This window comes from Anser cygnoides, chromosome 3 (assembly GCF_040182565.1).
Source record: "Anser cygnoides isolate HZ-2024a breed goose chromosome 3, Taihu_goose_T2T_genome, whole genome shotgun sequence".
Taxonomy (NCBI): domain Eukaryota; kingdom Metazoa; phylum Chordata; class Aves; order Anseriformes; family Anatidae; genus Anser; species Anser cygnoides.
In genome coordinates, this window is record NC_089875.1 from 13,640,674 (window position 1) to 13,658,944 (window position 18,271).

Genomic DNA, 18,271 nt, shown 5'->3' on the forward strand with positions numbered 1-18,271 from the left:
TCACAACTTCACGTTTATATCTCAGGTTGGAATCATGTTAGACAACAGCAGAATTTACTCTTTCAACATTTAAAAAAAAAAAAAAAAAGCAAACCCTAGTATGTAATCACATACAGCTATTGCTGGAAAAGACAGTATTTTAAAATAAGGACCATTTGTTAAGACTTGCTGTAATAAGGTTGGCTGATGCATCTTCCTTGACCTTAGAGTACCGTGTGCTGGCTGTGGGTTTTGGCAGCCTTTCCAAGTAAAGGGAGATTATCTTATGCTTGGCTTTCTGGGAAGTCCTGGGTGTCCTACTGTTCTTTCTTTTTTCCATCAGACATGCATAAGTACTGTCCAGCGTCACTCTATCTCTGATAGAAATGCCACATTCTAAGTCCTGACTTTGTTAAATATTTATTCAATTTGCCTTTGAAATTGTCTGTTGAACACTACTCTAGGAAGGCAGACAGCAATAATGGTAAAGTCATTCTTGTATATAGTATGATATTTGGAATTCTGTCTGCATTCCCTGTGATCAGACCCATCACTTTGCTTTTATGTGTAAAAAATGCTGGTAAACTATAAAGAACGCCTACTTACAGGTCATCTGGTGTCTGCTGGCTGTTGAGGGTTTGGGGGGAAGCATTACACCTACGGAAGTGGTAAATTTGTCAGATTATGCAAGGCAATTTCCTTGATCAGCAGGAGAGCCATACACAGGGCACTTTACTGAGCATGTTCCATGTTGTTTCCTGACAGATGGCTCTAACCCTTATACCTTGAAGCTTTGCTTCTCTACTTCATCGCATTTATAGAGAAGAGGACTGCATGTTAAGAGCTACATTCACCTTGATTTGCAAGTTTGAAACTACACTTCGTTCACAAAGCTCTAAAGTGGTTGCTCTAATGTTGCCTTGTTTCAACTTAATTCTAATATCTTTTATCTTGTTTTATAATAAATGGATGTTCCTTCATAAAATACTAAACAGATTTTTTTCTTTTTGCCTCTAAGAAATACATGTTGTAAGCTTACTACAAAGTCTGTCTTTCGTTAGTGTAGTATCTTCAGATCTCTAAGGAAACACCAGTAGCGTAAACAAGGCAGTGTACCATTCAGACCTTAAAATGTTGATTGTTTTCTTACAAAATTGAGGTATATTTGCGTTTTCGATAATGTTAAAGATTAGCAAGTATTTTTCCATTTGTAGTCTTAATTGACAAATAGAACTGTTACATCAGAATTTTAAATGTAGAACTTGTTTTTCAGTATGTTAAGTGGTGAAGTATGTTGCAATTCTAAAAAGCTTGTATTTATAAAGCGCTTTAATCAGGTTAATGTTGCACATACTGAATTTTTAGTAGTGTAGACTTACTTGATTTATAGTTCAGACAAAGCTAACAGAAAATTATTAATTGTACATCTGTATGGTGTGAATTCATACTTATTTATAGTGTTTGGTTTTTTTTAAAAAAAAAAAACTATTTTCAGTTTGCATTAGCATGATGGCATCTATAGCTAGTCCCACCATAGGGGCCTTTTTAAAATTAAAATTGCAAGCTTGTATCAGTGTGTTCATCCTCATTTTCCATAACTTAAATTTAAATCTTGGTGTTTAACATATCCTTTTTGAATTTTTTTTTAAGTAGTTATTATGACTTATTAAATGGTAAAAGTTGGATATATGAGAACAGAAGATTATTCACAATAGAAGTTAAGGTGGTGGAAAAAGTTAAAACAAAAAGCAAGCCCCACCATACCTGGATTGTTGATTTCATTTACACTGGATACTTACATCAATGTTTGCTTTTGTCCGATTTATCTTATACTTTTGTTACAATGATGGAAGGATTGATAGGGTTAATAGACTTGACTAGCCTCTCACTTAAACTGAGGTTGTCTCTGTGGGGTTCAGATAATATAACCCTAATCACGTGATGTGAAACTAGTGAGATGAGAAATCTTTCACTTTGGGGAGAATGATTTATTTGTGTCCCAGTACTTCGGCACCTCAGTTCTCTCTTCTAGAGCTGAAGTTGCATCTTGTTTGGGCCCAGCCCCCAGAAATAGGAATCCAAGCAGGAAGTCTGGGAGCTCTTGTTCCAGGCCTTGTGCTTGTTCCCCTTCCTGAATTTGCAGCAAAGTGTCTAGTGCCTCTTTTAGTTCTGCTCTTAGTGATCAAAATAAGTTATTTCATCAGGTATTTTCTTTTACCACACAAGTCCTTCATTCTGTCTTTATGGATTTTATCCGTATCCATCCTTTATGCAAAATTATATTAATGCAGTATGCTTGTCCTTGAGAAAGTATGTTGCAGTATGTTTACAGACTGTGGGCATTGCACATGTTTTTAAATACAGACTAGATTTTCCCCGTTTTTAATTTCAAGGCAAATACACGTAATGACACCAGGGGAAATGTCAGCTGTTCTTCAGGTTTTCCCATCAACTATGATTCATTTTCATCCTGTCTGCCTCCATTTTATTCATGTTCCAGGTAATGAGTATTTCAGGAGTTCAAAGCAGGCTTCTAATACATCTGAACTGGGAACTGAAGGACTGCTACTCTTTGGCAACTCTTTCTGCATAAGGTTTGGAATAATACCGGCCGCTAGTCGGGAAGATGGCAAACAGACTTGCACTGTAGTGGCACTGCTAGTGCTCTTTCAGCCTTAGTGCTTTTCTCCCAGAAGCTGCTTCCAGAGAACTCTAGCCTGGAAAGCTATGTGCCACAGCCAGCTACTTGCCAACAGAAGTGCTGGGTACTAGTGTTCTGCGCTGCCTAGTGGTTTAATTGTGAAACGTCTCTCCCAGTCATTCATTTCTCTTCCATCACCTTGAATGTTCTGTGGAAACCAGTTTCTTCTGTCATAACTTGCATTGCTATTTGTATTAATGTTGTTTCAGAAGTCAAGTGGTTTGCAGTTAAGCATTAAAAATAGTACGTTATCTGTTGGTCCAGTTTGGGATGTAGGATGTGACCCTAAGAGCATTCAGGTTTAAAAAAGAAAAAGAAAAAAAAGCACTTTAATGTTTCTGTATCCTCAGTGGATCACAGCATTCAGTGCCTAAGATGCTCAGGTGAACAGCATCTTTCCTGTGGCTGCTCAGATCAAACCGAAAACAGACTAGTTCTTGGTGTACCTGAGAGGACGTGATACCAACTGGAAGTCCCTGTTTTGCAAAACGAGTAGCCTGTGCCATGCGGGGAAGAAAAGAGTAGAGACTGAGAAATTGTTTAACCTTCTTCCTACATAAAGTAATCATCTTCTTCGTGTAAAAGTTGAGAACATGAAAAATTCCTTGTTGGTCTCCGGCTGTAAAAAGAAAATGATGTCATTTCCTGGGCCCGCAAGGATAGATAGCTGTCCTCAGGGAGGAATGAGGTTGGTCTCCTCCTTTCAAAATCGAGGTCTGTGTTCACCTGTAATCTTGCTCTTTAGAATAGAGCCAAAGCAGTGGGGCAGGTAAAAAGTTGCTCCAAGGGGAGTGACGTTTGTGTGCAATTTGGCAGCCTACCATTTACTGTATTTGTTAGATTAAAATTAAAGTACTAAGGTCTCTCAATGCAGTTTTTTCTGTCCCTTTTGCATAAGCCATATATGCAAAATAGTGAACACTGCTATGCATATTTCTTGCTTGCAAGCAGCTTGCATTCATGCTGTAATATATTCACGTCTGTTCCACTGTTTAAAAAAAAAAAAGGTTATTTTTTCTAATTGATCACCTTTCATTGGAAGTAAATGATACATTGAAGTGGAGATCTGTTCATCTTCTCTCATGATACTCTAATCTTTCTTTGTACTCATTTCCCCTTACATGCAAGAATTGGGAAGAGTTGCTTTTTGACTTTCTATACCACCACAGCAAGATAGTGTGTATCACTAGCGTGATATAAGAAAAGATTTAAAAGAAACCATTCAGGAAATGTTCGGGTGTTTTACTTCATGAAGGGAATGATACAACTTAATGTGATGTTGCTAATTCTGTCTTTTTAGTAGGGGATGTTTGGGGTAAGCTGGCTTGTAACTGGCTGAAACCCTCTATTGTAATTAAATGCAACTTGCTCCTTTTCCTGCTGTGTGTTTCCTTGTGAACAGAGCTTGAATTTGTTTGAATATTATGATGTCTTAGCAGGAGACATTCAGTCTCTTCTTTTAAATAATACATTGGAGTCTGAGAACACAAACACACTTGCTCACTTCTTTTTCCGCTTCTGGGATGTGTTTAAATATCTTTTGGATTTTCTTGAGTCTTCTTTTGAAAATACCTTGTATTCTTACATTGGTAGCTACTCGGGTATTTTTGGATACTCCAACTTTTTATGTCTACCCAATCTGTTGGTTTATTCCCTTTTGGCAATTACAGAGGTGGTATTAAAAATAACCTTGTTTGCATTGGCATGGCCTTGTCTAGAAATAGTGTGCAAGAAGGCATGGGAAAATAAAACCTGGTTATGGGCTCCACTTTCTGTGAGGAGTTCTTGATGCAGAAAATATTCTTATTCTGATTATTGACCTTAAACTAGATGCAGCTGTGCTGAAGCTGAGAGCCTTCCACCTTCACAGATCTGGAATCTCAAAGGTAACTTAGGAGTGTCCTGCTGTAAGATTTGCCTTGCAGTAATTACATATTGCAGCTGTCGTGTTTGATGCTCTGACCAAACCCTGGCGTAGTGTCATAGAGGAGCTGACACTGCCCTCTGTATATGTGGCTAAATGCAAAAATCTGTCAGTCTTAAACAAAACAGATCTTGATTTAGATTCCCTGGTAGTAACAGTCCCAAAGAAAAGAAAATCTGTCATCACCGCTGCAGTCTGGTGCTCCCCAGAGTGCTTCAGGTGTGTTGGTTCGCTGCCAATACTGTTCTGTATTGTAGGTTGCGTTGTTCCAAGACTAAGAAAGGCCTCAGTGAATAAAAGCATGCTAGAAGTAAATTGTCTCACCTGGTTTGTCGTGGAATTCAAGAGTGCGTGGACAATCCAGTCTAAGCAAGAGACAACAGCTGCTGTGAGACCCATGGAAAGGAGGCACAAAGGAACAAGGGGTGAGCACAGTTCACTGGACTGGCATTTGTCTCCTGGTTCGGGTGCTGGCAAGGATGAGAGGTGGATGTTAAACTGCTGCCACATGAAGTGGCTGCATGTGTTTAAAGGCCATCCTGTCTTAGAAGTGAGGTTATTTGCACTTCTTTCATTTCTTCTAGCTTATGCCATTTTTTCCTCTTAATTGTTAAGACCACGTGTTTTAAACTAATCTACCCTCATCCCATCTGCTTCCGTAATAAGTTGTCTGGGAGTCAACTGGACTGGGAAAAATGCTAATATTCACAAAGGAAAGCTGAGCTGAGAAATTCTTGGTGTCATTCTTCATCTGTAAACCAAGGGATTTGCTTTCTTTTTTTTTTTGCCTCACCTGTTTCACCCTAGATGTGCCAGGTCGCTAGTAAAATAATACCTTGTTCTCAGTTGCACCATTAAAACTGGCACTTGTGGAGAGGGGTGATCAGATGTGTTCACGTGGCAAGGTATTATTTCTAGCATGCCATTCAGGTTCTTTGCTAAAGCTGGCAGGGGACAAAGTCTGAGATGAAGGTAAGCTGAAACAAATAGCTGTTCAGGAGTGGGGATGGTGAGGGCCCCAAGTCCGGCAGCTGATTTGTAAAAGGTAAAGAGCTTCCATTCCTAGACATTTGTATAATCAAGTTAATGGAACAGAAATATTGTGTGCTTTTAAGTCTCCTAATGCATAATACTCTTTCCCCGTTAAAAATAAAAGGTTTCTTTCTCCATGAACTGTGATTCCCACAGGATGTGGAGGAACCTAGCATAGCCGGATTAGTAGTGCTTTGGCTGTGTTCCTCTAAGGGAAATAACTTCAGTCCCTTTTCTTGTGTTCAGAAAGCCTTGGTGTCTGTCCTATGCCAAGCCTTCCTGTGCTGGCCTTTCACTGCCGGCTCCCTGGGCTAGAGCCACGCATTAATTTAGATAGGTTCTCTGCTCTTCCTTTTGAATGTTGCAGCTGCTGATGTGAGGTCTTAATTTCTGGCATGATTTATTTAACTTTTTCCTTCTCTGGTGTTTGTAGAGCAGCTGCAGCCTGAATGGGCCTTCACGCAAGGGAATGAGTACTGCAGAAATGCGACAGGGAGCCAGCAGCTATGTTTAAAAAGCATGAAAAAGCAAGATAATTAACCCTCTTTTCCAAAGCATCCAGGAATATAAATTGGTCCTGGCAGGGGCCATATAGCAGTATTCAGAACATAACACTACAGTGGGTTTGTAGCATGGGGGATGGCTGAGGTTAGCAGTTGCTGCAGAGTACAAGATGTAATTATTTAATTTCATGTAAGCCATTACCTGTTTATTTTCTCCTGCCACAGTTTCCTCTCTCCATTAGTGAGCTCATCCTTCTTTAACCTAGTAAGAAAATGAGGTTGCAAATATTTGTGCTCTATTCAAATTGAAGTGGGTAGCAATCCATTAAGCCCCTAGAAGTTATTAGTTGGGGTGCTTGCTTACTAAAACTCCTCTCTATGGGACTAATTTTCTCTCCCATAGCCTTTTAAAACAACAGGCTTTGGATGTTTTAGGAAGCACAATTCATGTTAGTCGATGATTTCCCTATAATCTAAGTGTAAACTTCTGGCCTTTTTAAATTTACAGTGCTGATGCAGGGATTTGAATGTAATATAGATTATGCTTCTATTTTCTCTTCTGTTAACCACAGCACTGAAACTGCTAAATCAGATTAAATCAGTGAGCTCCAGATAAGCACCCTCACCAGAGGCTTCAGGAGACTGAGAAACAGCCTGGTCAGACACTGACCTGGGTAATCTGTCTTGAAGTTACTGTGTAGCTGCTGGCTGAAACGTGGTCACCTAAAACTCTTCACTAGTTTAAGGCAGGAGTCCCACTCACTGAGCCTTCACGTCTTACTTACCTATTCTTTTGGGAGGGGCTTTTAAAATTAAAAACAAATTCCTGAGTTCTAAGGATATAGCTCAAACCAAAATATTTTAGTTATACTTAAGTATGTTCATCTTGCCCAATAATTCTCTGCAGGTTTTTCATCTTCTTGTTGCTAAAGTTGTCTGCCTTTTTAAAAGATTTTTGTTGTGCCTCTAATGCTTCCTTTTTGTGTGTGTGGTGTTTTTTTTTTTCTTAATACGAAGCAATAAGGACTAACGACAGGATTTCAGGTTAGGACTGTGCTATTGATTTATTTCAAAGCATTTCAGAATAACATACTCTCTAGTCTTGCTTTTATCTAATAATAATGAAAACCTACCCTAACATTCGAAAGGATGAGTTTCCCTCCATGAAGACAAATGAGGTGATAATACTTCCCCATGTCTTCTGGGATATGGACCCCAAGTTCACAGTTAAGTGTGACCCCATGGCTTTTCTGGCATAGCCCATAACAAACTAATCATGCTCGAGTGTTGCATTCACCTGCCCCAGCCCTTACCTCCATCTGTATCCTTGATGACCATGTCATTACAAAAAAACAAACAAAGAAAAAAAAATGAGCTCTTCCTTTTTATCTCCCAAAGCTTTCAAGGAAAGATTGTTCATCTGTCTTTGCTTTCTGCATATTCCGAAACTTCTTAGGAAATAGAGCAGGCATATTCGGGTACGCAGGGACAGTAAAAGCTAACCGTATTCTTTTAGACTGGCAGCGAGTGAGCAGTGGCACTGGTCCTGAGACCGCCAGCGCAACCTCCATTTCTCACTGCTGAAAACAGACTGAGCTTTCCAGGAACTCTCCCTTGTGGACCTTTCTAGTGAGCATCCTGGTAAGGATAAACCTTTCACAGTGAGCAGGGAGCAGGAACCTTGCTGGCATGATTTCATCTCTGGTATGTGGGTGGGGTCAGGCTTTGTCTTCCAAGGGGACAGTTGCTGCTTGCTTGTAGCACTCTGCTGTCAGAACAGCCTTGGCAGGAGATGTATTACTGACACGCTGCTCACAGCTGACCACTATTTGTGAGGGTCTAGTCTGTAAACTGCTTTAGAAGCGGTCACTAACCAGGCAGAGCTGCTTCTAAGCCATTTTGCAAGCACTTTGGCTACTTCTCTTATTCTCCTCCTCAGGTGTTAATGTTTCCCCTTTCCCCAGTCGTGGCGTGGCTGCCTGTACCCCTGTATCGGCTTGGTTCCTATTAAACACCATGAAAATCAGTGTTTCCAACAGCGTCAACCTCTTCCATGCCTGCTTTGAGTCATGTGCAAGGGTTGGGCTGAGGCCTGCCAGCCAGATGGTTAGCTCATGAGCCAAAAAGGGTGCAGCAAAGCCATAAGAAATGGCCCAGAGCTCCTAGTTTCACCAGTAGCACAGGAACTTGTCCACGCCTGTCCTTGCAGCTCTGCGAGGAGTCTGTGTAGCAAAACACAACCACTAACCCTGAGCCAGCTCTGTAGCTGGGGCTATGCAGCGCCAACACCAAGCTGATAACAAGTGTGTTTGCTTTGTGTCCCTTCCAAGGGCAGAGCAAGTTTCGCTGCTGAGATCTAAGGAAACGGTGGGTTTCTAAGAGGCTGATACTGCATTCACCTGGGAACTACTGCTCTTATCTGCCCTGCTAGCAGGGGGCTGACCAAGAGAAACGCCATCGTGCCTCTGGCTCGAGGCTGTGCCAGCAGTCAGTGCACAACAGCCACACACGTCTGTGCTGTTGGAATGGAAAGGAGAGAAGCCTTTGGAGCAAAGCCAGTTGGGTTTTGATCAGATGGGTGGCTGGAGCGCTGACTGCTGTAAAACTGAATTTTTTTCAGTGTGTTTTTTAGCCAGCTTTGGGCTCACCTGGCTTGAAAACAGGAGTCCCCAGGTCTTTGGCATCCCTGTAGTTTTCCTGCCAGTTCTCCCTGGTTTGCTAGTGAAGGAGCAGCTCGCCCCTTCAGCACGCCTGTGCAGCTTGCTGGACCTTCACAAGTGCGCTGGTCCTCACAGGCACAGCCAGGCTGCTTGCCCTCCTGGCAGTACAATTATCTCAGGTCAGGGAGGCCCAGGGCACCTCAGGGAATGCTACTGGACTGGTCGTTCTGGTGTGGGGAGCAGGCGCAGCCTGAACCTGTCCCTGCATGGGCTGTGTGGGCGAGGACTTGCTGATTTCTGCCAGGAACCTGGTAGAAGTGAGGAAGGGAGGGCAGTGAAGGAGGAGGGGCTGTTGCTACAATGACATTTTGTGGCTACTTCTCTACGGGCCTCCCATTACGGACTTGTGTGCCTCACCCTTCTCCTGGCTGCTTTCAGGGCCTCTAGTTCTACCTACAAATAAATGGTACCATGTTTAATAAAGAAGATGCAAAAATGGCTTTCAGTGTATAGTTCTGAATTCCCTCTGTGCTAGGCACAGCCCAGCCCGTGCTATCTACATGACTGGAAGTTGCTTCTGAATTATATATGCACGTATGGCATCTTGTCAGCCTCCTTTGGCTGAGGAATTGCAGATAAAATGCCCTTTTCAGGTCTGGCAACCTTTTGTGATAATCTTAACACAAGATTCAAACTTGACAACTCCATCAAATGCACTTTCGGAGCATGTGACCAGGAGGATTAGGAAGGAAAGTTCCCGTTCTTGTGTCTCTGGGCCTACAGGCCAGCCTTTGGGGTCTCTGGTGCCTTGTGGAGGGCAGCGGGGCAGGGCCCTGCCCTGCTGGCAGGGGACAGCAGGTGGCAGCAAGGAATTCGGGTCCCTTTGCTCCAAGTTCAGTGCTGGGGAATGTGCACCCACCTCTCCCCAGCACTTCAGCTGTGGGCAGGGGTCTGCAGCCAAAGGCTGGTGGCTGGGCTGGGGATGGTAGCACCTTACACAAGCCCTGTCTTGGGTAGCTTTTATGCTGCCTTTGCTTTGTGCTTGTAGGCTGCTCGAGGTCACAGGATGCTCTTCTGTAGTCCCTGTGCTGTATCACCACAGGGATGTACGAAGCTAGATGTGTGCAGGAACTCCCAGCTGCTTGAGTCAGGACTCTGTTATTTGCCAGGACAGCCACTCCAGCTCGTGCGGGGCAGTTTGCCGAGACATCTGTGAGCGAAGAGAGACCACAGGAGTGTGCCAAGGGCAGCAAGCCCACGCGTTGCTGATCACGGCTACGCTTTGGAGAGGGTGGTGTGTGCAGTTGTTCCTGCAGAAACCCATCCTCGCCCTGGGAATTCTCCCTGGGTTATCCAGAAACATCCGCGTTGGAAAACTCCATGTCTGAATCTCTGCTGCAGCCTTGCCAGCTCTGGGGTGTGAGTTGAGACGTCTCTGCAACCCCTCTCCTAAAAAGCAGCATTGCAAAAGAGCTCCACTAGATAACCCAGAAACCTGGATTTGATTCCACTTGTGTAAGCAATTTAATCTACCAGGCGAGGGAGGATATTTCATCCCTTTTCCTTGAGGGAGCTGATATGCTTCCAGACGTGTGCAAATGCCCTTGATGCTTCAGTGAAAGTGGATAAACGTCAGCCTGCCTTAAGAAGAACAAATGCAAGACAAATGGGTTCACTTCCACGGGGGGACAGAATGGCAAAGGATCCAGTGACCAGATGCAATGGCGTGGGACCTCAGAGGAGTATTTGTTAAATAAATGCAAAGAGGTTTAGCAAAGAGGCATTAGGCTGCATCATCACGATGGGCTGTGGAAGGGAGAGGCTGGCGAGGGAGGAGTGTGCATGCTGGTGGAGGCTGCCTTGGGTCACAGCGGGAGCCTGGCCAAGGCTTGGTCTCAGCAGCTGTTTGCTGTCGAGCTCCGGCCCCTTCCCTGGCTTCCTTTGGGCTGCCTTTGCTCCTGGAAAAGACCAGGGCCAGCTGCAACGTTGGAGCCAGGTAGCATATAGCCAAACGAAAACAATTGGGTGTGACATAACCCACGTTGGTTATTTTGGGAAGGTGTCTGCCTTCTTGTTGGTTTCTGTCCTCGTTAAAGGTAACAGAAACTGACTTCAGACAGGTTTCAGAAGGTGAACAGTGTTAGTCACGCAGCAACTATGTAATGTGGTGAATACCTGAGCACCTTGGTCTGGTTGTGCCATCGCCCTCCCTGCCTTCAGCCTGGTCTCTCCCCTGCTCTCCTTTCCTTCTGGATTTGCTTTATTTGGTGTTTTATTTTGTTTTCCTTTTGCCTGTGCTCCTTCCTTGCAGGCCAGGGCACGTGCTCCTTAAGAGGCAGCCCCAGTCCAGAGGTCTTTCACAGTGCTTAACCTTGGCCATGGATTTTGTAACTCCTGGGGGAGGGAAGCTCAGTTTGGCATTTCTAGCAGTCCTCCACCTCCAGGCTCCGCGTTGCCTCTTGCACAAGCTGCCCTGGTGCTTTGGAGCTGTCTTGCTGGGGACAGGAGTAAGCAGAAAGGCAAAGGGAAGCTGCCAGCAGCCCCGTCCCCAGAGGGTCAGGCGAGGCCCTGAACACGGTGACATTTCTCCTGCTGGCTGGAGTGAGGCACGGGTCCTGCACCTTCCCCGTGCCAGGACCCCTCCGACAGCTGTGACTCGCTGAACCTTCTCGCCATGCAAAGCACCAGGCATGTACACGAAGCTTTTAAGATCCAAGGACCAGCCCTAAAGCGGTTCCCTGCGGCCTGTAAATGAAACAAACCAGCTCTGCACAATCAAACCCCTCCTAGCAAGGCGCTGCTGCTTCCTCCAGCTGAGATTTAACCCAAGGGGAGAGGGCAGTTTGGCTTTGAAACAGCCAAAAAGCTTTCTGCGTTAGAGAACCACCCCACTTCTTTGAAAGCATGGATGGCTTGTGCTGCCTACCTCTAAGGCATCTCCTCGAGCCGGCAGGCACAGACCTCAGGCTCGGTAGTGCAGTGCCCTGCTCCTCAGAGAGCATCGTGCCTTTTAGGCCCCTTGATTAATGGTTGGACTTAATTACATTGCAGCAGCTGGCTCCCTTGCCCAGCTGTGGAAAGAGTCATGGATTTTGTGTAACAGATTTTGCCTTTTGAACCTTTTTTTTTTTTTTTTTTTTTTGTGGGGCTGTTTTGCTGTAAACTGCGACCTCAGGCTCCGGCTGCTGCAAACCCCTCTGTGGGCTGCATCCCTGAGCAGGTACACCTTTGGAGGTTGTACGAACAGTGTTTGATGTAAGTTGGTGTGTATGGCTAAAGGCAGAAGGCTGTTTTCAGCTTGGTTTGTGTACGTTTGCCACCTGCTCTATGGTATACCGACAGCAGTGCTGGTGGGAAGGGGCCTGTTGACGTCTCTCATCCAGCCCACCCTTAGAGCGGGACTATCGCCAGGGCTGGGGCAGAGCAGCGGGGGCTTTGGGGAGCTAGGGCTTGAAAATGTCGAGGATGGAGACCCCTCCTCTCTGGGCACGCGTCCCAGGGCTGCGCCATCCTTCTGGGGGAGTTTTCCTAATGCCCTGCCTGAACCAGCAGGGCTGCAATCTCTGCCTGTCACCTCATGTTATACTGTCTTGACCTCTCGGGAAGACTGGCCCCATCCTCCCTGTACCTGCCTCCCAAAGAACCACGGGCTCTTGCTAAATCCTCCCGAGCCCCTCTCCTTCCACTAACAGCCAGATATCTTCACTGCTCCCTGCAGGTGGTGACTCCTGGCCTTGACCAGCCTGGTAGCCCTGGCGGGTTCTCTCCATCCGCCCGGCTGCTGCACACACATCCTGTGGGGAGCTGCCTGCAGGCACCAAGAGCTGGGACAGGCTGAAGCCGAGCTCAGAAACAAGCTCCTTGTTGCATCTGTTCAAATAAGGCTTTAGAAGAACCTGGTTTTCATTGATTGCAGGATGAGATGGGTCTAAACCAGCAGTCTCCACCCCTGGGCTTGTGGTGGGGTGTTAAGTTCCCTCCTCTCCTCCTTCCCATGCATCTGGGGTGTGCGAGGCAGCCCAGAGCCAGCCGGTTCCCCCCTGATCATCTGAGGGATGGTGTCAGATGCCCAAGGCTGCTCCCCCCAGGTCTGAAAGATTAGACTGGAAGTTTTCCGGGTGGGAGATGTCCCAGGGCTGAGGTCAGGGACAGAAATGTAATGTCTGTTATACAATCCGCTGTTAAATAATCGTCCGGGGCCGCTGTGCCTGCCAGGTGGCTGCAGCTGGCAGTGGAGCTGCCTGGAAAACAGGCTGTGCTTTGCGGGACTGCCGTACCCCGGGCAAGAAGCAGGAAAAGAAGTTACATGCTTTGGGGCATCCCATGATCAGGCCTGTCCTCGCTGCTGCCCTGCGGTTCCCTGTTGCCAGGTGCTTTTTGATGAGGGGCGCACCAGGCTCACAACGCCACGACCTCTTTGCAAACCCAGCGTCGCGATGTTTGCGGCAGGGAGCTGCTCTCTGCATCTCATAAAGCTGTGGTGAAGATAAAGCTGGGGCTGGGGCCACCCCACACAAACCTCTCTGGGTGGGGATGAGCCCCCCCACGCAGTGCTTACCAGTGCTTACCACTGTCACGCTCTCAAGTCACCAATTTTGGGCACTGCTGCCCACCTGGGACTGGGTTAACAGCCCTGTACAAATGATTTCAAAGATGCTGCAGAACAAAATAGCTGAAAAAGGCACGTGGAGGACACCGGGAACCCTGTAGGAAGGGCTAGGGATGATCTATGTTGGCTGCAAACAAGCGGTGTCTCGAGGGAGCTGTGATGATTTGTTCTAGGAAATGGAGGCCAAGCCCAGGGAGAGGCTGGGCTGGTGGCACAGGGAAAGCACCCAGAGCAAAGCTGGGGAGCGGCCGCGCCGTGCTGTGAGCCCGTGCCTTGCTGCCTTGAGGTTGCCTTCCTCTAGCATGCATTTACAGCTAGTTAGCCTATTTTAGCTGGGTATTTTCTTCCTCAGAAGGATATTTGGCAGGTGGCCGTGCTCCCCTGAGGGTGAGGGAGAGCAGCTCAACACGAGAGCAACAAATTGGCGCAGGGCAGGGTGAGTTCTTGTTGTTTTCAGCTCAGAGGGTAGACGGGAAATGGAGACAGTGGGGGATGACTGGATGGCACGAAGGAAGCTCGAGTTATCCCTCACTTGTGTTGTGCCCCCCAAATCCTGCACTGACAGGCACAGAACAGCGTCGGGGCGGTGGAGGAATGATGCTCAAAGCTTCTTGGTTTTGCCTGTTCCTGCTCTGCCTCTCCCTGCACCAAGGCCCAGAAGATTCAACCATGCTGAGAACTGGCCCAGGAACCAGAGGCCAAAGCTGATGTGGGAGCAATTGGGCTGGGGACGATGCCAAGCACCCCTCACCTGGAGCGACAGCCACGTGGCAGCCCCGGTGCCCCTCTCTTCCCACAGCGCTGCTCACAAAGCAGACGGGAGCCATGAGCTGGGTTCCCTGCGGTCCCTTCTGCTCCGTCCCGGAGGCTGCTGTGGGGCAGATCACTCGTGCCACACACGCAGCTCACCTGCCCCGACAGCAGGCTGCCCTGCTTTTCCTTTACGCTGCACTCCTCACCGCCCAAGTGCCACAAAGCTGTGGCACGTTGTGTGCTCATCTGTCTCTGCTGGCAGGTTCTTCGGTGCCCGGTTTCGTGTGATCCAGGGAGGCATTCCGGCTTAACGCAGCTATTTTGCTGTTTAATCCTGCTTGCTTTTCTTTTAACACCTTTCCAAATGTTTTAAGCTATCCTTTGTGGTGCTCATCCACTGTTTAAGCTGAGATCAAATGATTGTAACTCAATCCTGGGATCTCCAACGAATTTGAGTTTGGGCAGCTAACCCTCTACTACAGCCAGGATGCATTTACCCGGGGTGGGGAGAATCAGGTAAGGAGTAAAATGCTTCATCTCTGTATTTCTCTTTCTCCAAAGCTAACGTTACTTATCTGCTCAAAATAGATGACAGCCCCCTGACTATTATTTCCAAATCTTCTTATGTTTTTTTCCTGTGATAAGCCATTGGAGCCTTCTTTTGTCAAACTGCCTCAATGTGATGAAAGCCGCTCTCACACTGGCCTTTTGTGGCTGACCCGGTGCACAGAGCGAGGACAGCGCCTGAGTCCATTTTACTTCTGGAAAAGTTGTCTTCCTGGAGGACCCAGACACACTCTCAAAGAACAGTCCCCAGCAAAAAACTTGCACTGTGCTCTTCTGCGAGGACACGTGCACTTTGGTGGTGTTGGAGCAAGCCGGCGAGCAGGACTGGGGCCCATAGGTACCAGCCCCTGTGACTGTGCCTTGCCCATGCTCTGCCCTCCCCACTCTCTCCTGCGTTACAGAGGAGTTTTGGGGCAGGACAACCTCTGCGTCAGTCTGGCATAAAGCCAAAGGCAACAGGACCTTGCTCTCACCCCATCCTCTGGGTACTGCTAAAACTCGACTGCCTGTTTCATTGCAATTGCCCACGGCCGTGGTGCAGGCCTCCTGCTCAGGTACATTGAAATGGGCTTGGAGAAAGACTAAACACCATTTTCTAGAGGGTAAACTAGTTTTTATGGAGAGTAGATTCGATCTAATTAAATTCACACGTTAATCCAGGTGGATTTAAGCAGCACGTTCTGCTTTGTGTCCTAGGCTTGGCCTAGGTTGGCCTGAATCTGGAAATGCCGATGGCAGAGCTGGTCTGGTGCTTCACGTCTAGACTCAGCCCCGGGCTTTGATTTGATGCCAGAGGTTGAATTCAGGCAGTTTCATCGCTGTGTTAAGGATTGTGCCCCACATCCAAGCCTGGCTCAGGGCAGAATGTGGGAGCCAGCCCTTTCCCCTCCTAAGCCCACGGTGCTGGTGGAAGAACCTCTGATCGCCAGAGACCCAGGCGCTGCCACCACGAGGTCTCACACAAGCTCCTGCTGATGACTACCCCATCTTTGAGGCTTGGGCTTTGCTACCTGTGTCCTTGGTGAGGCAGCCTATGATAGCCCAAATCTTCTCCCACCTGGGGGAGAAGCCAGGCGGGGCAGGGTGGGCTGTGGCTGAGCTGCACCTCAGCTTTTTTTGAGCCGTGGGAACTCACAGCAGAATCCCTCTTTTAAGCAAAACTCATCTCTCCCGCAGCTAGTCTGGACCTGCACTGGAAGAAACCATGTGAAACCCTGGGAATGAACCACCCGCCTCCTTGTGGGACCTGTAAATCTCGCCCAGCAGAGCCCCAGTCACGTAGCTGTGAAGGATGCAAATAAACTCGGCTGTGTAATTAGCACCCTTTGTACACCGGGGCAATCATATTCAGTCCTGCAAACAACCGGGAGCCAAGTCTGCCTGCGCAGGGCTCAATGCAAAATACCCTCCCCGGGTGTAAAGCTGCACCGCTTTACTCGAATCAGTACAACCCAGTGGTGCTTTGCCCTGGAGAGGAGGAGTTAGCTTGTGATGTGAAAGATCAGTTAAGCTCCAAGGGCAGCACAATAAGTAATCCGTCTCACTGCACTACATTAAATAATAAAACGTCTACTCAAGCATTTTTGCCAAACGAGACCCTAAATTGATGCCGATGCTCCTGTGATGGTGGAGTACTTTCCCTCATCCCAAATCGGCTCTGGTAACGTGACCTTTTTATGCTGAAAAAGCACCAGCAGTGTGGACTGAAGCATGGTATCGCCCACCGCGTAGGCACCACTGGGCTCTCCTTTTCTTGAGCCAAGTGCCTCGCTGTTTTTTATCAGCAGAGCAGAACAGCTCCATGCCCTGGGGGGAGGCCCTACTGGTTCACTGATTATTTCTGTTTGATGGGCATTGCAGTGACAGCTGGAGCAATTCCTCTTTTTCTAGGACAAGAGGTTTGGGAGCTAGAGTCCAGGCACGTGGATAAGTCTTTGTGTTGGCTTTGCAGGGCCAAGGAGCCATTGGAAAGGCCACCAAAGCGACCTGAACTCCCAGGTACATAGAAAGGTCCAGGACAGGTGAAAAAAAAAAAACAACCAAACAAAAAAACAAACCAGTTTAAAACTTTTGTGGAAAAACATTTCATCATGCTGGCATTTGACCTGTGTGTACGCACTCCCCACTCCCAGGCTGGTGTCACTGACCTGCACACGGGCAGGTCACAAACCTGCAGGCAGACACAGCCTCTGGGCAAGGCAAGGGGCAGCGTGCTGTCTGTAGGCATCTCCTTCAGCAGTGGGCAGCCCAGGGGGTTGCAGGTGTGTTAGCGCTCTGTTAGCAGCGCTGCACCCTCTGTAAGAGTCAGTATCGAGCCCAGGCTTTGGAGGTGGCCGCATCTCATTATGCTCTTGCGTAACAGCGAGGTGGAGATTGCACCGTGTTTATACAGAGCCAAATGATAGGAGCTAGTTTGAGTAAATGTTTGCACATGAAAGCTTCAGCTGGTTAGAGATCTTCATTTCCCCCAGCAGAAGTAAACCACTTAGTTATTCAATCCTCTGAAAACTTCAATCACCCTGATAAGGGAAGACAAGGCAGGACAGAGGAGAAGACTTCCTCTCCATTTGCACCTGCAGGATTGCTACCGCCCCAGAGAAGGGAGCAGAGCCTCTCTAAGCACTATCACGATGCAGAGCATTGCTCTGGAGCCTTCCCACAGCCCTTCCCCTGGTTGTGCCACAGACCCTTGATTTAAACCCCTTAATCCTGGGGAGATTGTGCAACAACTCTCTCAGGCTGGAAATGGATTATGCCTCGCTTCAAAGGTGTTTGGCGCTCAGCCTGCAATCCCAGTTTTGTGTTGGGGGGGCAGTAAACTGGCCCAGCCCCTCGTGCGAAAGCACCTGCAGGCAATTCCTGCAGCTGGTGCCTAGCAACACGCTCTGAGCTGCTCTGACAACAGCTAAAATTCAACGTTATTTCATCCTTCCTCCCCAGAGGAGCAGCTCTTGAGTCATCACCGGGGGAGATGGGACGTGTCTCCCACTCAGCTTGCTATAAATGAGTGGTATGCGAGGGGCTGCTCTGTGTCTCTTGAGCACATGTGCTGCTGCCAGCTAAAACGGTGTCTCCTTTAAGCATGCAGGACAGCTGCAGGTTCAGGAGATTTGGTAAATTGTTTTTTCTTCCTCTTCCCAACTCCTGTTTTGTTCCCAACAGCCTCTCTGCTTCCTCAGAGCTCTCTGCAGGTAAGCTGCTTTGCCCAGGTAGGGGTGGTGTCCTGTATTTCTATGCTCGCGCAGAGCTGAAGGTATCCAACCTGGTATGGATATGTGCTGAGCCCTGCCTTGGCTTTGCCTGGGCAAACCTTAAGTCATGTGCTTGCTACACACCACAGCAAACACGCATGTAGCTACAAGCTCAGGGCTGTGCTGAGCACTCTCTGGTGACGTGACAAGTTTGAGATCACCTGTGTGATGTACACATCTGAGAGAGGCACTTGTGGGGAGCGGTGAACATCAGTGCGGGGAAAAAAGCACAGGAAACCAAGCTTGTTTGTGGGGTTGGGGTCCTCACAAAGGTGGTGAGGCAAATGCCAGC

At 47.4% G+C, this 18,271-nt stretch overlaps 2 protein-coding genes across 8 annotated transcripts in view; both read left to right on the top strand.

Moving 5' to 3' along the window:
- Positions 1–4,056, top strand: part of HNRNPLL (heterogeneous nuclear ribonucleoprotein L like) — a 29,796-nt gene extending 25,740 nt beyond the window's left edge. Inside the window, exon 13 of the mRNA XM_066995497.1 lies at positions 745–4,056. Within this exon, the coding sequence (XP_066851598.1) occupies positions 745–800 (56 nt within the window). The 3' untranslated portion in view covers positions 801–4,056. The remainder of the gene's footprint in view (positions 1–744) is intronic.
- A 930-nt stretch (positions 4,057–4,986) lies between these two features.
- Positions 4,987–18,271, top strand: part of ATL2 (atlastin GTPase 2) — a 55,632-nt gene continuing 42,347 nt past the window's right edge. The window contains exon 1 of one of the 7 annotated variants that reach the window (XM_066995495.1): positions 4,987–5,029. In XM_066995495.1, the coding sequence (XP_066851596.1) occupies positions 5,002–5,029 (28 nt within the window). In that variant the 5' untranslated portion in view covers positions 4,987–5,001. Of the gene's footprint in view, positions 5,030–17,698; positions 17,920–18,271 lie in introns of those variants that run through there. The other 6 variants (XM_013196154.3, XM_013196161.3, XM_013196156.3 and 3 more) reach the window with 6 other exon arrangements.